Here is a 15787-nt window from a genome sequence, read left to right as displayed (position 1 = left end):
AATGCTGTGAATTGATTTTTGGACTAATATAATCTTCAGCATATAAAAAATTTCACTCAAATATTTCTCAAATAATTTCTAATTCCGTAAAAAATCATTAATAAAAACGAAAAAATCACTCATATTCAAAATTCAATGTTTATTAATTAATGGTGTTGTTATTATTACCACACTGCCTCGAGTAGTGAGTAGAAGGAATAGAATAAAAAAAAATGTGTCGGGTCCTAGCTGTCGTTGACGCTTCTCCGCCAACAATAAAGAGTAGAAATTATTAGAAATCCTAATGTACTAACCGTAACGAACTAACCGGCCTCTGTAGATCTATGGCCAGAGGCTGAGATCATTCAAGGAACACCTCGAAGAACTCTGCCCTTCACTGGACGCATCTGTCAAACGACCGAGACGCGAATCCATCACAACTGTTGACACCATCGCACACGATCTTGATAATCTCAACAGGAGATACACAACACTCGTCAGCCTCTGCCAAGAGCGCCTTCAAAAACTAGTCCAACAATATCCTGATGATCTGGCGTTGCAGGTAAGTCTCTTTCATATTAATCGCATGATAATTTCGATTCGCGTAATTGCAATTAAAATCTTCCCCAGAAGAAAAAAAAATCCGCGCATAAAAATGGAGAGAATGAAAAAAAAATCTTTTATTGATTTTAATTCGTTGTTCCATTCATGTATTTTTATTTTTAATTGAAACTGAATTTTTTATAATTATGGGAATAGATTTCTGAATCAAGAATTTTTTTTTCTGTGAAGAAAAATTTTTTCTTTGGAATTTTCGGCTGTTTGGTTTTTATCGAATCGATTGGAGAACATCATTTCAGTTTCGAATTTTTGTATAAAGGAATATCGGTTTGTGTGTAATATAATTGTATATTTAATTGAATTATGAGATTTTTGCGAAAGCTAGGTGCGTTCGAAAATTATCCCAACCACTCTGACACAAGGGAGCGTCAAAAGCGTTGTAAATACCGTTGTAGTACACAAATAGCTTGAATTACCTTCAAAAGCAATCTAAACTTCCTAGGAAAATTGGGTAAATCGTAGTTACTAAAGCTCTCGATAACGATCATCCACCAAAAAGTTGTACAAATCACGCAATACCACGTCCCAATGCACTACTAAAAAAAATTGACCCTCCACTGAAAAAAATGACATGACATTGAACGTAGGAAAAATTGAAATTTCATTGCATTTTAATTGAAATTTATTTCATACTTACAAAAATCATGGGGAATTTCGGAATTGGAAACGAAAAATGATAAAATAAATTTAATGGTAACCGTAAGGTTCCGTTTAATTCTTCAAAATATACCCTTGAATTAATTTGATCAGCCATATATTCAATCAAATTAAATTAATGAAATTAAATTTCCAATTTGGAAATTCTCTCGAATTTTTGAATAGGTAGTCCGAGTCCCAAATTGTAACATATGACTGAAAATTCATGTCAGTAGACCTCACAGCTCGCAACACCTTTAGCACTATTCAAATAATCACTAAATTTACACAAGCCGACAAAAACCTAGTGTTCATGCGCTCCTTGAGAACCGGTTTGACCCCCAAAATTGCTCTAGCACATCCGTGCGAACAGGCGCCGCGTAAAAAAAAAAACCGCGAGAACGAAGAAAAATTCATATGCTCAATGCCAGTCGCAATAACTCCCACATGACATCACTGAAATTTCTGAACAGTGAGTGACGCCATTCAATTCAACTTCACCAATGTTTCCAGTTGATAATGTATCTCCGATATTTCTCTAAAGACTTCTTAAGCGAAAGATAAGACTGTGTCATTATAAATCAACCGAGAGATTAATGCAGCCAGTTTTTTTCTGCATTAACGAGCTCTCGTTTTGTTATTACTTAACGATAATAACATGTACACCTGAATTATCGTCAATCATCCATCGAGATTGAATAACTGGTGATAAGGGCTAATCATGTGCAGAAATTACATGGATATCAATCGGGCAATTGTTTGATTATTCCATTCGACTTTTCCCTCTACATAAAAAATGATCCAAGAAAAAATTCGACGTTAAAATTTCTAAAGTAATATTTTTCCAATAAAATATATTTGAATCAACTAAATGACGGAAATGAATACATAAAATTCTCATTATCATCTCAATATTTTAATTGTCGTTTAGTTAGCTTTTTAATTAGCTTTTTAATTGGGATTTCAATTTATATTTCTACCCGCGTCGTAAGAAATGTTTTTCTTCTATGCAGGATCAATAATTGAACACTAGGTGAAGTACGCGTGGGTTCAAGTGTCCTTGTCATTTTTTTTTATTCAAGATTTTTTTTTATCTGACTGCTATAAATGTCTTTCTCGAGTGGGTTGACGAATGTTTACGTGCTGTCAGAATCGAATGATCGCTTGGCGAATAGGAAAGGATTCGATCAATCGATTTTTTAAATAACTCAAGAAATCGGGAGATAATGGGTATGACCAATTATTCATGCAATTAGGTTTCCATAAATATTCAATTTGATCAGCGAATTTATCAATTGCTGCAGTTCGGTCTTAATTGGCTTAATTAGTTACGCTTCATAATTCATCGACATATTTCTTTATCTTATCAATGGCCTTTGTCCGTAAAAACGTCATGTCTATTTGCGAATGTCCGGAATACTTTAATTCCTGTGGTGTCGCTGCTTTTCTGCATTGGTACCTTTGGAAAAAATTCTAGTCCTTTGAATATTTTTTTCCCGCGGATGTCAGAGCTTTTCTGAATATTTTGCGATTATTTTTTCAATCAAAGTTTTCGAATTTCACTCGTAATTCTTTCTTTCAATTTTTGCTTCTTAAATCTCATCACAATTACGGAATCTAAATTTAATTATTTAATTGCAATCCCCGGATATTACAAACGGATATTTCCATTCTCTGCGCAAGTCGAGCGATCCTAAACCTAATATAAAACAACCCGAATAATTTAATTTATTTCGCAAAATCATGAAAAACGGAAACAAATTTCCCTCGCGGAAATAATTTTACTTCCCTCCGCGATTGGTTACGTAGTAAACCGAAATCCGTTTCATTCATAAAAATCTCTCGATTATTCATTCGGAGAAATAATAATAAAAAAAATAAGTCTGTGGATAGTCTAGTGTGGCGATCGTTGTCGAGAGACTTCAGTCCCTGGTGCGACGTCGTAGAGCTAGCATCGTCGGTTCGATTGCGTCAAAGGCGTTTCCTCAAACTACATGTGCACGTTTTCACCGCTGAATTTTCCCAATTTTCCCGACTCCCCGAGTTATCAAGTGCAATAAATGAAACTAGGAGAATCGATTTTACGGTGCATCGACGTACGTCAACGTGACGAAGTATTTTTTATTGATACGACCCTTTATCGTCGCTGCCATAAGGTTTTACCCGGGTTCAGTGTCATGTGATTAATTTATTTAAGGAGGATTTTTTATAATTATTATGTTGCCGCAGAGGAGAGTTGTGAGGAAGGTAATAATTTTTTTTTATCCATTTTTAATGGCTCGTTTATTATTCCCGTGGTACACCGTATGTTCGCGTTATCGGCTCTAATCGATAAGCGTCAATCGCGATCAATTTGTGATAATGCGATGGAGGGGAATTCGATTGGGAATTTTGACGGTTTTAAGATGTTGACGGATTTCTTTTTATTTTTTTTAGTGACGCCTCAGATTTTGTTTTGAAATAATCCGGGGGATTTCACGTCTCTCTGGCAAATACCGGTTTTTAATGGCGGAAAACGGAAATTTTATTATTGTAATATAACAGATTGGAGAAATTTATTCCATGAATTTTTTAGTCCGCGTGAATATTAATTGCGGAATTTCGAGTGATTTTCGAATTCCGTGACAATTGAGACTGGAACTTAATTAATGAATTCTATTATAATTCTTAATTAATTTCACGTAATGGCTGGACCGAAGTTCATAAATCTAGAATGATTTAATTAAAACTCTGAGTTTTATGGATTTATGCGCGATATTACGGGTTGTTGAGGAAATTGATGAAAAATTATTTGAGAGATTATTACTGGGAGTCACAGGGGATATTTTAGAAAAGTGTTCAAGGTCCGGTGGAATTCCATTCAATTCGAACATGAACACGTGTCAATTGACAATTCGTTCAATAATCGTGGGGCTCTTGACCCGTGTATGTTATTCATTAAACAAACATGAGGCATGATTTCTTAAAATAAATTGAGTGGTTCACGGGAGCACGTGATTTACGCCACCGAATCCTCCCACACGTGCAATAATAATTATAATTCCAATCTGATCGTTGCACAGAGCAAATAGTTTTCGTACTCTCAAGAATAATTCTGCGATTCCCAAAATTCTCCGCCCTAATGATTTTTAAACAATTGAATTAAATATAGAGAATTTCATTATTTTTGTAATTCCGCAAGAATATTTAAATGTTGACTACACGATCGGAATAAAATATTCCGAGTAAATACGCAATTAGAAAATGATCGATTGGATTTTCCTATAATTTTTTTAATTACAGTAATTACAAATTACAGAACTCTCGCGTAATTATCGAATTTACGGTGCGAGAATCGATTTCAATCGAATACCGGAAGTTTCCGAATTTCACTGGTCAGTTATAAAAGTCAAGCCTTTAGCTAATAATTATTTTCGTAATCTAGGTAAACGACAGATTTAAATAGTATTCCCACGATTTTCGCAACACCTGTCGCCCATCCAAACAGATTACATAATCCTCTCCTAGTCAAGTTCACGGTGCGTTGCAGGTTGCGACTGATGACATCAGCAGTCATTCAAGCCAAAAAAAAAAAAATGCGAGAGTTTCTCATTAACTATTTAATCACGAATGATATGAACTTCGCGACGGATATTTTATGCCAAGGTCTTTGGCTGAAACAGTCCGAGGCTGACGATGCAACGGAAATAATTACACGTCACGTCATAATAAATAATCTAAATTGCTCATAACTTTCCAGAAAGTCTAGCCATCCATTCACTTCTAAATAAAAAAAAATATCTCGACTCAGATATTCGACAACAATCGACAACGATCGGACATGCGCTAAAAATATGAATCGACTCTGGCGCCTTGAGGAGTGCAACTCCCCCGTCAACACTAGAACTAAATTATTTTTAGAAAATTTTTTCAATCATCCGTAATGAATAAAAACTGAGTAAGTTCTCAGTCCGACGATAGCACGCGTTGAACCGTTACCAAAATCATTTCTGATCGTCAGGCATCACCAAACAGCTTCTCCGTCGGTTAAAATCCGTGAAATTTCCCCGCAGCATTTGACTACCGACTCCTTCCACCAGTGCATCTAGTTTTATTGTAACATCAGCATATCGTCGCGTCATGATTCTCTTTTTATTTCTCTCGTCGTAAGCACTTGCTATCGCAACAGTTAGAGAACTACCTGTAGCGCACAATAGTGTTCATCGTAGTCCGTAGTGATACGACATTGCGGTTTACCCAAGTGTTTTCTGTTTAAAAATTGACATGCCACGTGTCCCGATTGATAACCCGAGTGATTCGAGATATTTCAAATATTCGGGATGAGTTAGGGGAGAGTGAAGTTTGAATAATCGATAATGATCGATAGAAAATTTAAATCGTTATCGAGAGAGTCTCCGCGATGTCGATGATAAGGATGTTAGGATGTTCACAGTAACGTATCTCCTGTCGTTGCTGTTTCAGCGTGCTCTACAAGAGCAACGACCACTCCGTACATTTCGTACTGAGTTTAATATCTACGAAAGTACAACGAGTGAGGAACGCTACACCTCCACTACCACCCACTACACCCAATCGCAGTAAGTAATCGCATCTCGATTCAAAATCAAGCCTCAAAAAATTAATTTAATCAATTTCTGTTGATCCAATCAATTTATTGAATTTCTGTTGATTCAAGTCAATTTTCAGACTTGACTCGACTAATTAAATTCCATTCGAATCAAATGATTTTTTCATATAAACTTGAAAAATCATCAAAAAATCATAAACCTTGACTCAAATAAAAAATCAAGCAAAGGAAAAAAAATCGTTTGTCTAAGCCGATACCTCTCGATTGGGTATACAAAAAAAAAACTCCTCGTTGACTTGATTCAGGTACTCAACAGAGCGTCATGAAACGTCGGCGACGATCTCGAGTGAGATCCAGCGTGTGTCGTCGAGAGAGTCGTCACCCCTGAAGAGACCGTACGTTAGTAACGAGAGTGGTCACTCCACCGCGAATGGTGATAAGACGTTGGAATCAGATATCGACGGTAGTCGTCTTGATAAAAATAGCAGTATGCAATTTAGAGAGATAAGAAGTTTGAAGAGAGTAAACAGATCAGAGCACACTAGTGATACAGACAACATAATAGAGGATAGGGGTATCGTCCATCCAGTGACGGGTGATGTATTGACAGTGGGTGAAGCGATAAGTCTGAGGATACTGGATGTTAGGAATGGTAGGATAGCAACGTCCATCGATGGAAAAACGAGTGTCTCGATCGAAGAGGCAGCACGTTTAAATCTCATCGATGTTGATCTAGCTCATCGCTTGTTAGGACCATGCGGTGTCATCGAGAATGGCCGAAGATTATCACTCCTAGCTGCCATTCAGCGTGAATTATTTGATGCTGAGCGTGGTGATGATAGAGTCAAGGTAACGTGTGTATCAACAGGTGTTAGCGTTGCAGATGCGATGAAACAGGGATTACTTGATCCAGAGACGGGACTATTTGTTAATGATAGTGGTGAGAGAATGACTATTGAGGTGGCTTACAATCGTGGATATCTTGTGAGAATAAGTACAAGCGTTAAGATAAAGCGCGGTGCACTTGCACTTTCCGATGCCATTGGTCAGGGTCTCGTTGATGAACGTACGGGTCAAATTATCGATAGAAATACTGGTGATTGTTATTTTATTGATGAGGCTGTTCAGAGGGGTGTCATTGATCCTGATATTCGAGAGATTGTTGATGTTAAAAATGATGTTAAAATAACAACAGCTGAGGCTATGGGTTTTGGTATCATTAATCCAAAGAGTGGAAGATATATTCATGGAATAACAATGGAGAAATTGTCATTCAAAGAGGCTAGGAGACGGCAACTTATCGTTAAACCAATGACGCTCAAAGATTGTTGTGATTTAGAGATTATTGATGACCGAGGAAAAATTTCAAGTCCTGCGCACAAACACAAATTGGGGATTCTCGAAGCTGTTACTGCTGGGGTTTTAGATTCTGATAATGTTAAATCCGTTTCGGATACTAGAACTGGAGAATTACTCACGCTCTCCGATGCTTTAGCCAGTGGAATAATTCTAGCAAATAGTAGGTACATAGATCCGAAAAGTAATGAGAGTCTCTCGATTCCTGAAGCTGTCGATAAGGGACTGATTACTTCAGTTGCCCAGAAATCAATATTCGATATCGATGGGTTCAAGGATCCCGTGTCCGGGGAATTTATCAGTCTTAACACAGCTTTGCTGAAGGGTTTGATTAGTCCGAAATCGGGAGGTTCTTTTGTGGTTGATTTGACGACTGGTAGAACGGTTTCCTTTGGTGATGCTAGGGATTTGGGTCACGCTCGTCCAGAAGTCATGGAGATGCTGGACAGAGGGATAGGGATTACGGAGAATGGTCGAGAGGTCAGTGTACTCGAGGCTGTATTATTGAATTTATTGGATCCAAAATCGGGACAGATTTTGGACCCGAGAACGAGTAAGCCAGTGCCTTTGGAGGAAGCGATACGACGAGGTTTGATAACACCTGATGGTGCTGCTCTTCTCGCTAGTCTTCTGAACATAACGGTTACCACTCAGACTGTTACCAAGACGATAAAGAAGTACGTCACTGTGACGAAGACTGGTGAGACTGTAGTGAAGGATTATAAAATTTCTTATAAAGAGGCAGTGAACAGGGGCCTGATTGATGAAGGGACTGGGGAGTTCACGGATCCGGAGAGTGGCAGGCGAATTGATGTTCAGAATGCCATTGATGAGCATCTGCTGAGTGCCCCTGATGTCAGGGAGGTCGAGAGACCCTCACCCAAGAAAACCAAGGATTCACCGTCTAAACAGATGACCTTCGAGAGCACTCTCTATGCTAGAGTTGGTGACCCGTTGATTCAGCGTCCTGCTTCACCTCCCAGAGCTATTGGAACTACAACTTCTATTATTAGTCATGAATTTGTACAGCCTAGTCATGAAGTTATCAGTAGCGCGGCTAATGTTTCTTCAACTGAAGTTAAAACTTCTTCTAACATCTCTCGACATCATTCGCGGTCTAGGAGTCCTTCTCCTGTTAAACATATTACTACAGTTGTTGTTAGTCCGGATTATGAGGAAGATGAGCGTTTTGGGGGTGAACGGTGTGAAATGGAAAAAACAACGAGTGTTATCAGAGAGGTTGAGACAGTTATACAGAGGGAATGCAATTCCATGGAGAAGAAAGTATTTGAATTGCCTTCTGAGGGTTGGATGCTCGGTGATGCTATCAAGCAGAGATTGTTCGATCCTGTGACAGGACTCTTTATCATTCCCGGGACAGATAGACTTGTTTCATTCGAAGAGTGCGTTAAACTTGAAATTATAAATCCTGAATCAGCGGTTGTTGTTGATCCGAATAATGGTAGGAAGATTTCGTTGCTTAGGAGTTTAGAGAAGAATATTTTAGATTCAACCGGGCATTACACGCATCCTAACAGAATTTCAATGAAGGAGGCGATTATCAAGGGGTTTGTGATTTTAGATGAGAAAACGACAGACATCGAAGTCAATAGCTCTCGACTCATTGAAATTACGAAAGTTTTAGGAAGACCGGATAAAGTTGAAGTGAGTGGTGTCGAGTTGATTTCTGAATCACAATTAACGTCTGATCCTGTTCAGGTAACTCAGGGTGTTATTTACGATCCTGAAACAGCTCTGGTTATTTTTACTGAGAGCGGAAAGTCAGCTGATATTTTATCAGCGGTTGATGAAGGTGCCTTACAACCTGAAGCTGTTGTAGTTAAAGATCCTCAAACAGGTAGGGAAATTGGTCTCAGTGACGCGGTTGATAAGAAAATTGTGGATCCACAAACTGGTGCTTATGTTGACAATACTGGACGGAAAATTTCACTGGCAGATGCTGCCAAATTTGGTTTGATAGCTGTTGTTGGAACACCACTGGTAGCAGCTGCTGCAGCTGTGGAGGCTGTGAAGAAAGCCATGATCAAGGATCCTAAAACTGGAGAGATCATTCCCAGAGAAGTGGCTATTGAACGCGGTCTAGTCACTCCTGATCAAATAACAAGTCATTCCGAGACCTCAATTAGTGTTAAAGACATACCAGCCGGAGAAAGAACGTCCGCTTTTGAGAAAGGACTTGTCACACCAGTGAAAATCAATGAAAAAATGACCGAGGCGGAGCCAACAGTCTCGGTGAAGTTCACCGGGCCTTCGGAAGAACCCCTCCAGGAAGCGGGATCACCTTCAGAGACTCCACGAGAAAATGTCGCGGAATCAAATCACACGGTGACTGTAGGGAAAACTAAAGTCATTTCGACTCACGAAGAAACATCCATAATCCTTCAAAAAATGAGAAAACGAATTGTCGAACCCCAGGAAGCCCTAGACTCTGGATTAATTAATGAAGAAACTGCAAAAATATTGGAACCAGTGATAGCCGCCGGCGGATCTTTACGGAAAGCTATTGAAAGTAAAATGATTGATTCAAAGACTGGAAAGATCATAGACCCTCAGCGAGGGGATGTCTTGTCCATCGGAGAAGCTCTGGACCGAGGAATTTTAGACTCAGAAAGCGGAAATATTTTGGTGCCCCTAGCAAAAAGCTTATCAGTCCCTGGGCTTTATAATCAAGGGCTCCTGGATCCTCACGATGGCACAGTGATTCATCCGGAAACAGGACAGCCTCTCACACTGAATGAAGCAATCGTCTGTGAAATTGTTGATCCACTGTCTCAATTGGTTCATGACGATGGAGAACACATTTCGATAGAGTCAGCCATTGCAAGGAACATCATTGATCCTGATAAATCTATTATCCATACCGATGTAGGGGACATCAATCTTGTCGAGGCTGCGGAGCAGAATAGATTCGATGCAGCTGAATCCACCAGTCCTTTAGCATTACCACCTGTGGGAATGACATTCCCTGTTGCTGTAAAACGTTGCGTGATAGATTCGTCGAGGCAACAAGTGACACATCCAATAAGGGGTGATCAATGGCCCGTAAATCAGGCGATCGACGAGAACTTCATCATGACTGTTCCGTATCCAGCTGCACCTGATTGTATTGAAGTAAGAAAAGCTCTCGAGGCTGGTCTCATTGACGATGATAAGGGTGTTTTCATTCATCCAGAAACTGGCAACGAACTTCCCATAGCAGAAGCCTTCGAATCCGGAGTATTAATTTTGAAACCGAATCCTGAAGATGACAGTGTCATGAGTGCTGTCAAAGAAACGATCACATCGTATCACACAATTACTACCAAAACTATTCAAGTGCAGCCTGGGTATTCTCTGCTCAATGCCAGTGAGATTCAGAACATAAAAACTGGGGAGATCATCCCGATGAAGGAGGCACGGAGTCTGGGGATTGTCAAGGATGAATCTGAGAAACAAGAGGAATTCACAACCAAGGACATAAAAATGACGTTCAGTGATGCTGTTGAGAAAGGTTTAGTTGATCTGGATGCTGGAGTATTTACAATTCCAGAAACTGGTGAGGTTATTCCAATTGCAAAGGCTATTGAAGATGGATTGCTTGATACATCTCAGGGTTCTGTTCCTGACTCATTGAAGAAAGGACAGTGTCCTAGTCTGACAGTTCTCGAAGCTGTTGATCAAATTTATGACGAAAAAACTGAGAGGTTCGTCGATCCAGCGACTAATAAATCTTACAATCTCACAGAAGCTATCGACGTGGGTCTAATTGAACCAGATTCTGTGGTTTATGATGTTAAATCTGGTGCTCCAGTGACAACCAAGGAAGCGATTGAGAGAGGAATTCTCGATGCCAAGACTGGAAAAGTCAAAGACGGAAAGGGAAGATCGATGTCTGTAGCTGAGGCAGCGAAGCTGGGACTACTAGCTGTTGTTGCTGCTCCAGTTCTTGCAGGAAAAGTTGTCGTCGATGCAATTAAAAACAGGAAGACGACTGATAGGCGGCCAACGATGTCGCCCGTTCAAGAGGCAAGTCCAATTCATCAGCAACAACCTATTGATAAATCGGCTATCCAAGGGGAACCAAAACTCACGACAGTCAGTGAGAAATTCATCCAAGCAGAGCAGATTTCCACGAAAGAATGGGAGCCGATTCAGACTACCTTGGCAGAAGCTATAGATAACGATTTAATTGACCCTGAGAATTGCAGGATAATAATCGCCCAAAGGGAATCACCACTGAGTGTTCATGAGGCTCTCCAGCGACAAGAAGTTCGTCTGAATGAACAGATAATCGTCATCAATCCGACTGCAATTTCTCTACTTGAAGAACGACCGAAATTCAAAATCGAAATCACTCGATTCTTAACACCGGAATATTTATCTGAACAAGGTGTGTACGACTTGAATGCAGATAAATTCTCAAATCCGTATACAGGATATCCAATAAGCTTCCAAGATTTTGTACTTGATTTAGAAATTTTTGATCCGGACAATGTCTACGTGAAGGATTTATCAAGCAAGACTGATTCGTATGTGTCTCTTCGTGAAGCAGTTAATCGTCCATTAGTAGATAGGAATCTTGGGAATATGGTCGATCCGAAGACCGGTAAGAAGATACCGTTCTTGGAAGCTACCAAGCAAGGATTGATCTTCCAGCGAAATCCTATGAACGAAGACGAGATGTTATCATTAACGCTGCAAGAAGCCATCGAGTCTGGAATATGTGATTCGATCGCTGGTACACTGCACGACCCACGTTCTGGTGAACAATTGTCACTCGTTGATGCAGTGGATACAGGTCTGATTGATGCGGACTCCATCAGCATCCGAAATCCGGTGAACGACGAGATCGTAACACTCGTTGAAGCGGTTGATTCCGGTATCGTCGATTTGACTCGTGGAGTTATCGTCAACGTAGAAATGGGAACCGAGATAGATCTGAAGATGGGATTTACGAAGGGTCTGATAGTGCCTGCTCTACGTAAACCAATTTCTCTCGAGGCAGTTATAAAAAAGGGCCTCTACGAGCCGGAGTCTGGACAAATTCAAGACCCAATGACGAAACAATCGATAGATATCGATGAGGGAGTGAGAAGAGGAATAATCGATGCCTTCATAACCGAGTGCCAGGACACCAAAGCTGGCTCATTCCTCTCATTAGACGATGCATTGTCAGTGAAACTAATCAATCCAAAGACTGGAAGACTGCGTGATACTAAAGCCGGTGAGTTGCTTCCGCTCGACGTAGCTCTTGGTAAAAATCTGATAATAACAATGCCATTTGTGCCTTCACTGATTGATGTTATCGTGCAAGAATACTACTCCCCGAGGACAGGTCTCGTTCTCAACCCCATGACTGGAGAAGAGATCACGGTTAAAGAGGCGTTGACAACTGGTTTTGTCGATGGACGAATGATTGTTGTGAAGGACGAGAAGAAAGATAGAGTCGTGCCTCTTCAAGAAGCCGGAAAATCTGGGCTCGTGGATCTCGACAAGGGAGTGCTCATCCATCCTCATCCGATGATGCTGGATCAGGCACTTGAAAAGGGTTTTATTCTGAGTACAATGAAGCCGTGGACTCTTCAAGAAGCTCTAGCCCATCAAGTCTACTCTCCGACTAGTGGAATGTTAACCATCGAGGGTGAACGATTAACCTTGGAACAGGCGATCGCAAAGGGTTTTATCAGTCCCGACAGTCCATCCGTAAAAGATCCCAGGACAGGAGATGTAATTTCTCTCCATGACGCAATTAAACTCGGATTAATCGATCCCAAATCGGGTACAGCGCTAGATCCATCCACTGGTACAGCTTTATCATTGATTGACGCAATTGACCGAGGTCTTGTTGTTCCCGCGAAGCGAAAAATTTCGTTGCCCGAAGCCATCTTCAAGGGCTTCTACGATCCCAAGACCGGGCAATTTACCAGTTTTGATACGAAGGAGAAACTTCCGACGGATCGGGCAATCAAAGAAGGCGTCATTGATCCGACTTCAGCAATTGTTAAAGACGCGAATGGTGAAGTGATTACCTTTTGCAAAGCCATCGCGACGAAAATCATTGATCCAAAGAGCGGAATGATAACCACAGAAGAAGGAAAGTCATTGGACTTCCAAGAGGCATTCGAGCAAGGAGTTCTTGTCGAGGCCAGAAGACCAATGAGCTTCAGCGAGGCTGTCCTCAAGGGTGTTCTTGATACCAAGACAAATCTATTCTTGGATCCAAAAACCGGTGCCTACTTAACAATAGCTCAAGCCATCGATCGAAATCTGATCGACGCTGGTTCGGTATTTGTCCGAGATAGCAACGTCGGGCTTTCTCAGAAAACAAGTCTCCCTGATGCCATAAAAACTGGACTCATTGATGGGAGCTCTGGCCGAGTTAAAGACGTAACCAGAAACAACCAAGAGGTCTCTCTCATGGAAGCCTACGAACTCGGTCTGATTATCGACAACAAAGCACCGATATCCGTGCAACGAGCGATTCATCAGGGCCTGTACGACGACAAGACCGGTAAAATCATCGATCCAAGCACAGGTCGCGCAATAAGTCTCCACGAGTCTATGCGAATGGGTATCATCAATCCCAAATTGGTGTGCTATTGGGACAAACGAGAAGAGTCTTTGCTGTCCCTCGCTGAGTCCTGCAGAGCGGGAATGATAGACAGACGCTCTGGTATGTTTAAAGAATCAGGTGCTAATTTCCCAATTCCTCTGTCGCTAGCTCTCCAATTAGGTTTGATAGTCGATATTGAGAGCACAGGTTTCAGTTTGTATGAGGCGGTCCACATGAAAATGTACGATGTACCGTCTGGGAAGTTTGTCCATCCTTCGAGTAACAAGCGACTCACGCTGTCCGAATCGTGTCAGGTAGAGCTGATCAATCCCCTCATCTCCATTGTTAAAAACACACAAACCAATCGATACATTCCTCTGGCCGAAGCCGTCTCCTTGGGTATTGTCGATGATATTCGTGGAACATACACCGTTGTTGAGATCGGTAAAGTCATGGATCTGAAAGAGGCTAAAGAGAAAGGCTACATCGTTCCGTCCCACAAACCTCTGTCAATCGAGGAGGCAGTGAAATGCGGATTGTACCGGGGAGAGAGTGGTAAATTCGTGAATCCTTCAGCTAATGAATTCCAGGATTTAGGTCAGGCTCTCAATTCGGGTCTTCTCGATCCGGATACAGCTGCTCTGAAGGACGCCACTTCAGGGCAGATCAAATCGCTGCAGGAAGGTATCGCTGATGGAACGGTTGATCCTTCAAAGGGACAAATTCTTGATCGCAAGACCACACGCTCGTACAATATAGATATTGCTTTAGAAAGGGGATTGCTAGTGAATATTGATAAACCCGTAACTCGGCAAACCGAGCGAAAGACATCGGTCGAGCTTCAGAAATCGGGAGTCAGTGGTAAAGGCATTAGAGAATGTAGTATTGATGAGGCCCTGCGGTATGAGCTTCTAGATCCCTCGACAGCATTAGTTAAAGACCCGCGAAGTGGAAAATTCATATCTTTGAGTGAAGCATTAAAACACGAAGTTGTCGATCCTTCGAAGAAGGGATCGTTCGAGCCCCAAATTGGAAAGGTACCCCAGCAATCGATTCGTTTCGGAGACGTTATCGTTTACCTGGCCGAGCCATTGAGCTTGGATATAGCCGTGGAGAAGGGACATCTGATCCTTGAGACAGGAAAATTGACAGATCCAAAATCAAAGGAGGAATTGACTCTCAAAGAGGCAGTGACTCTTGGGATAATTGATCCAGACTCGGCATTGATTAAAGACGTTCAGAAGAAAAAATTAGTTAAACTACCCGAGGCATTCAGAAAGGGAATGATGGATGGCGAAAAGGGCAATGTTTTGGACACTGAAACATCAAAATTGTATACACTGAAAAAAGCCATTGAGAGTGGCTTGTTGACAACCCAAAAACGTGGAATACCGTTTATCGAGACCCTGCAATTTGGCCTTTACAATTCCACAACCGGCGGTTTCAATGATCCATTTATGATAACATCCGTGCTAGATCGTAAACATTTGACACTGAGTGACGCGTTAGAATCCGGCTTGATTGATCCCTCCACAACCGTTATTAAAGATCCCGTTAATGGAAATATATCGAGCCTACTTGAAGCCATAAATGAAGATAAAGTAGACCCAATTGCTGGACGATTGCTAAGTGATCCTGATGAGAAAGAGATTGACTTTGTGAAAGCCTTGGAAAGGGGTTACATACTCGCAGCTGAGGCGAGGGTAAGTCCACCTTTTAATCCCCACCATTGTTATCTAATAGCTTGTCAAAGCAGGTTACGGATTTTTTTCTGCATTTTTATGATTTTGCTTCAAAATTACATGATTTTTTACCCTGACACTATGACACTAAAGGGCCCATCATTTCTTTGTTGAGAAAGATATTTAATCATCATTGATGAGCTTGGTGGCATGGTCCTTGCATGGACCTACGGATTTTCGTTGGCATGATAAGCTCGATCAGGATCATCGGCTTCCGGAATTTTTATTCAAGAGACCAGACACTCTCTCTTATCCTCCAGAAACCATATCCCATGCGAAACCATATCCCATGCGGATGGAAGCTTGTTAATTGTTTTTTTTTTGTCATGTTTT

At 40.9% G+C, this 15787-nt stretch overlaps 2 protein-coding genes across 8 annotated transcripts in view; both read left to right on the top strand.

Annotated features, from left to right (window-relative positions):
* LOC105272284 (dystonin) overlaps positions 1–1011 on the top strand; it is a gene marked incomplete at its 5' end in the record, with an annotated part of 10978 nt that extends 9967 nt beyond the window's left edge. Inside the window, 2 exon segments of the mRNA XM_011314345.1 lie at positions 460–541; positions 922–1011. Of these exon segments, the coding sequence (XP_011312647.1) occupies positions 460–541; positions 922–1011 (172 nt within the window).
* shot (dystonin-like protein short stop) overlaps positions 324–15787 on the top strand; it is a 38542-nt gene continuing 23078 nt past the window's right edge. For 6 of the 7 annotated variants that reach the window (XM_011314343.1, XM_011314337.1, XM_011314341.1 and 3 more), the window contains exons 1-3: positions 3184–3483; positions 5698–5813; positions 6109–15415. In XM_011314343.1, coding sequence (XP_011312645.1) covers positions 3454–3483; positions 5698–5813; positions 6109–15415 — 9453 coding nt within the window. In that variant the 5' untranslated portion in view covers positions 3184–3453. Of the gene's footprint in view, positions 542–3183; positions 3484–5697; positions 5814–6108; positions 15416–15787 lie in introns of those variants that run through there. The other variant, XM_011314342.1, reaches the window with a different exon arrangement.

This window comes from Fopius arisanus, unplaced genomic scaffold (genome assembly GCF_000806365.1).
Source record: "Fopius arisanus strain USDA-PBARC FA_bdor unplaced genomic scaffold, ASM80636v1 scaffold00155, whole genome shotgun sequence".
Taxonomy (NCBI): domain Eukaryota; kingdom Metazoa; phylum Arthropoda; class Insecta; order Hymenoptera; family Braconidae; genus Fopius; species Fopius arisanus.
Note: the sequence above shows the minus strand (reverse complement) of the source record. Positions and strands in the feature narration are given on the sequence as shown.